The sequence below is a fragment of the Micropterus dolomieu genome, unplaced genomic scaffold (assembly GCF_021292245.1).
Source record: "Micropterus dolomieu isolate WLL.071019.BEF.003 ecotype Adirondacks unplaced genomic scaffold, ASM2129224v1 contig_13386, whole genome shotgun sequence".
NCBI classification, from domain to species: Eukaryota; Metazoa; Chordata; class Actinopteri; order Centrarchiformes; family Centrarchidae; genus Micropterus; species Micropterus dolomieu.
Genome location: NW_025742372.1, coordinates 1 through 2507, shown reverse-complemented (window position 1 = coordinate 2507; position 2507 = coordinate 1). Strand labels below are relative to the sequence as shown.

Here is a 2507-nt window from a genome sequence, read left to right as displayed (position 1 = left end):
GGAAAATACTTTTGTTTCCTTCAATCATTGCAGATGGAAGCTTCCATCCAACTCACTGTTGGTGAGTCAGAATGTGTTTTGAAAAGGAAGGACTCAGTTTAACTAAATATACCAAGTGATATATGGGGCCCTATTTTAATTATCTAAGCTAGTTTTCTGGCAGAAAAAAATGGTCAGTTCAGCAGGTGTTGATTCAAAAGGGTCTGTGAATTAGTCATGTGTGTGTTTTAGGTGTAACATGCAATAAACCAATCAGAGTGTCATCTCCCATTTCCTTTAAAAGCCAGGTGCTCTTGCATCTTGGCACTGCTTTCCATGGATGTTAATATGAACTATGATGAACTGGTTGTGGGTCACAGCTCACAGGTTTCTTGAGTGTTTACTTTAACAATTTACTTTCAGGATTGGAGAGGCAGCTGTCAGTCATTTTCCAAGTGCTCAATAAAGTCCCAAATAATATTGTGGGACATTAAGCAGCAATACAAAAAAAGTGTAGTTATAAACGTGACATGACACACAATTCAACTTTTAGCTTCTTGTGAGGTGGCAATGGTGCAATGAACTAGATACATTCCTTTGGTGTGAGAGACCTGGGTTTGATTTCCACTGTGACCCATCCACCATTGTGTCCCTGAGCAAGACACTTAACCCCTAGTTGCTCCAGAGGTGTGCGACCTCTGACATATATAGCAACTGTAAGTCGCTTTGGATAAAAATTAATAAATTTAATTGTAGCTTCTAAAATAATTTAGACGCTCAGATGGAGCTCAGCATTGATCAGGAGGACGGTTGCTTGTCTCCAAACAGTTTCACTGTATCAACCAACCTGGAATGTGTGTGAATCCTTTTGGATGTGTAGACGAATACACATTAACATCAGATCCCAACCGATCCTGTCAGTGTGTCGCACAGCATCTCTCTTACCTTTGGAGTATTGTGCCCCTATAAAAAAAAACAAACAAAAAAATTATGCGCCGTTGACTTTAGACCTGTCTGCTGCTGCCTCAAGACAACAATGCGCCAACCATTTGCGCTTTGCACCACGTGCAAGATAGGGGCCCTTTGTGTTTAGTTTGATCTTAAATGACTGTCCTAATTGCTCCTCTCTCCTCCTCAGGTGCTGTCTCCTCACCCATCATACAGGTTGTCTCAGATAACAGTGACAGTGTGGTGTTACAGTGTGAGTCTGCAGGCTGGTATCCAGAGCCTGAGGTGTTTTGGCTGGACGGTGAGGGAAACCTCCTCTCTGCTGGACCTACAGAGACAGTCAGAGGTCCTGATGACCTCTATACTGTCAGCAGCAGAGTGACTGTGGAGAAGAGACACAGCAACAGCTTCACCTGTAGAGTCCAACAGAAGGACATCAACCAGACCAGAGACACTCACATCCAGGTTACAGGTTAGAAAGAGTTCTAACTGAATTATAAAATTATAAATATTAAATTGGTACTACTATAATACAAAAATAATACTATTTTGGTTTTAAGCAGTTGAGGTTTAAATTGAGTAAAAATGTCATTCTGTTTTGTATCATTTCAGCTGATTTCTTCACAGTTTCATCCTCTTTTAATTGGATTTGGATCATCATTTTTATTATCATTGTTTTGGTGATAATTATTCCTATGGTATTACTGAAATGTAAGTCACAAATTATTTTTCCTTTTTTATGCCAATTTACTGTCTGTTATATAACACACTGTTCATGATATAATATTGAATTATACTGTAAAGAATGTAAACAAATGGCAAAAAAAATGAACAGGAACTATAAAATATGGTACAGGTGGTGCAGAGGTAGAACCCTTCCAACACCACAGGATGGTTTGCTTTAGATTTGTTCCCATTAACAGGGCAGGATAATTGATCCTCCCTAATCTGGGGTCAAATAAGAAGCTATAGATTAAACATATTTCTTTTTTGTTGGCACAGGTTTCAAGAAGAACCAGGGGGAAGAATTGGAGATGGTGTTTAAGCAAGCAGGAATGTACACAGACATGATGCACCATAATAAATCTAGAAAATAGTCCAAAATACAATGGGATAATCCATGGAAACAGACAGGGAAACTTGACGACACATACAAACCATCGATCACTAGGCAATTAAAGCAAAGACACTTATATACACAAAAGAGGATGTGGCAAATGAGGAACAGGTGAAAAGACTCACAATCAACACTGACAGGAAGTAGATAAGCAGGTGAAAAATTCCATTTAGGGAGTATCATCTAATGTTATTGTTCTACTTGTGCTAATGCAAATGTATGTACCCATGTGAGTTAGTTTTTCCAGAGCTACAACTAAGGAGTAATACAACTGTTAACTTTCAAACTATTGATTTTATTCTGGGAGGAAATTACGATTAATCATCTGTCCACTAAATTGGACATTAGTAGCAGGAGAGTTGTAAGTATGTAGCAGACCTCGGCTACGTAAAATTTTAATACAGTTATGAAAATTAATATTTCCGGGAATATTAATTTATACCTCGAAATTAGGAGCACCACC

At 38.5% G+C, this 2507-nt stretch overlaps 1 protein-coding gene across 1 annotated transcript; it reads left to right on the top strand.

Annotated features, from left to right (window-relative positions):
* Positions 1-18: 18 nt before the first annotated feature.
* LOC123966419 (butyrophilin subfamily 2 member A2-like) lies at positions 19-1984 on the top strand (the record flags this gene model as incomplete). Its single annotated transcript, XM_046042584.1, has 3 exons — positions 19-61; positions 1118-1399; positions 1930-1984. Coding segments are annotated over exons 1-3 (365 nt in total), but the record flags the coding sequence as incomplete, so codon positions are not given.
* Positions 1985-2507: the final 523 nt, after the last annotated feature.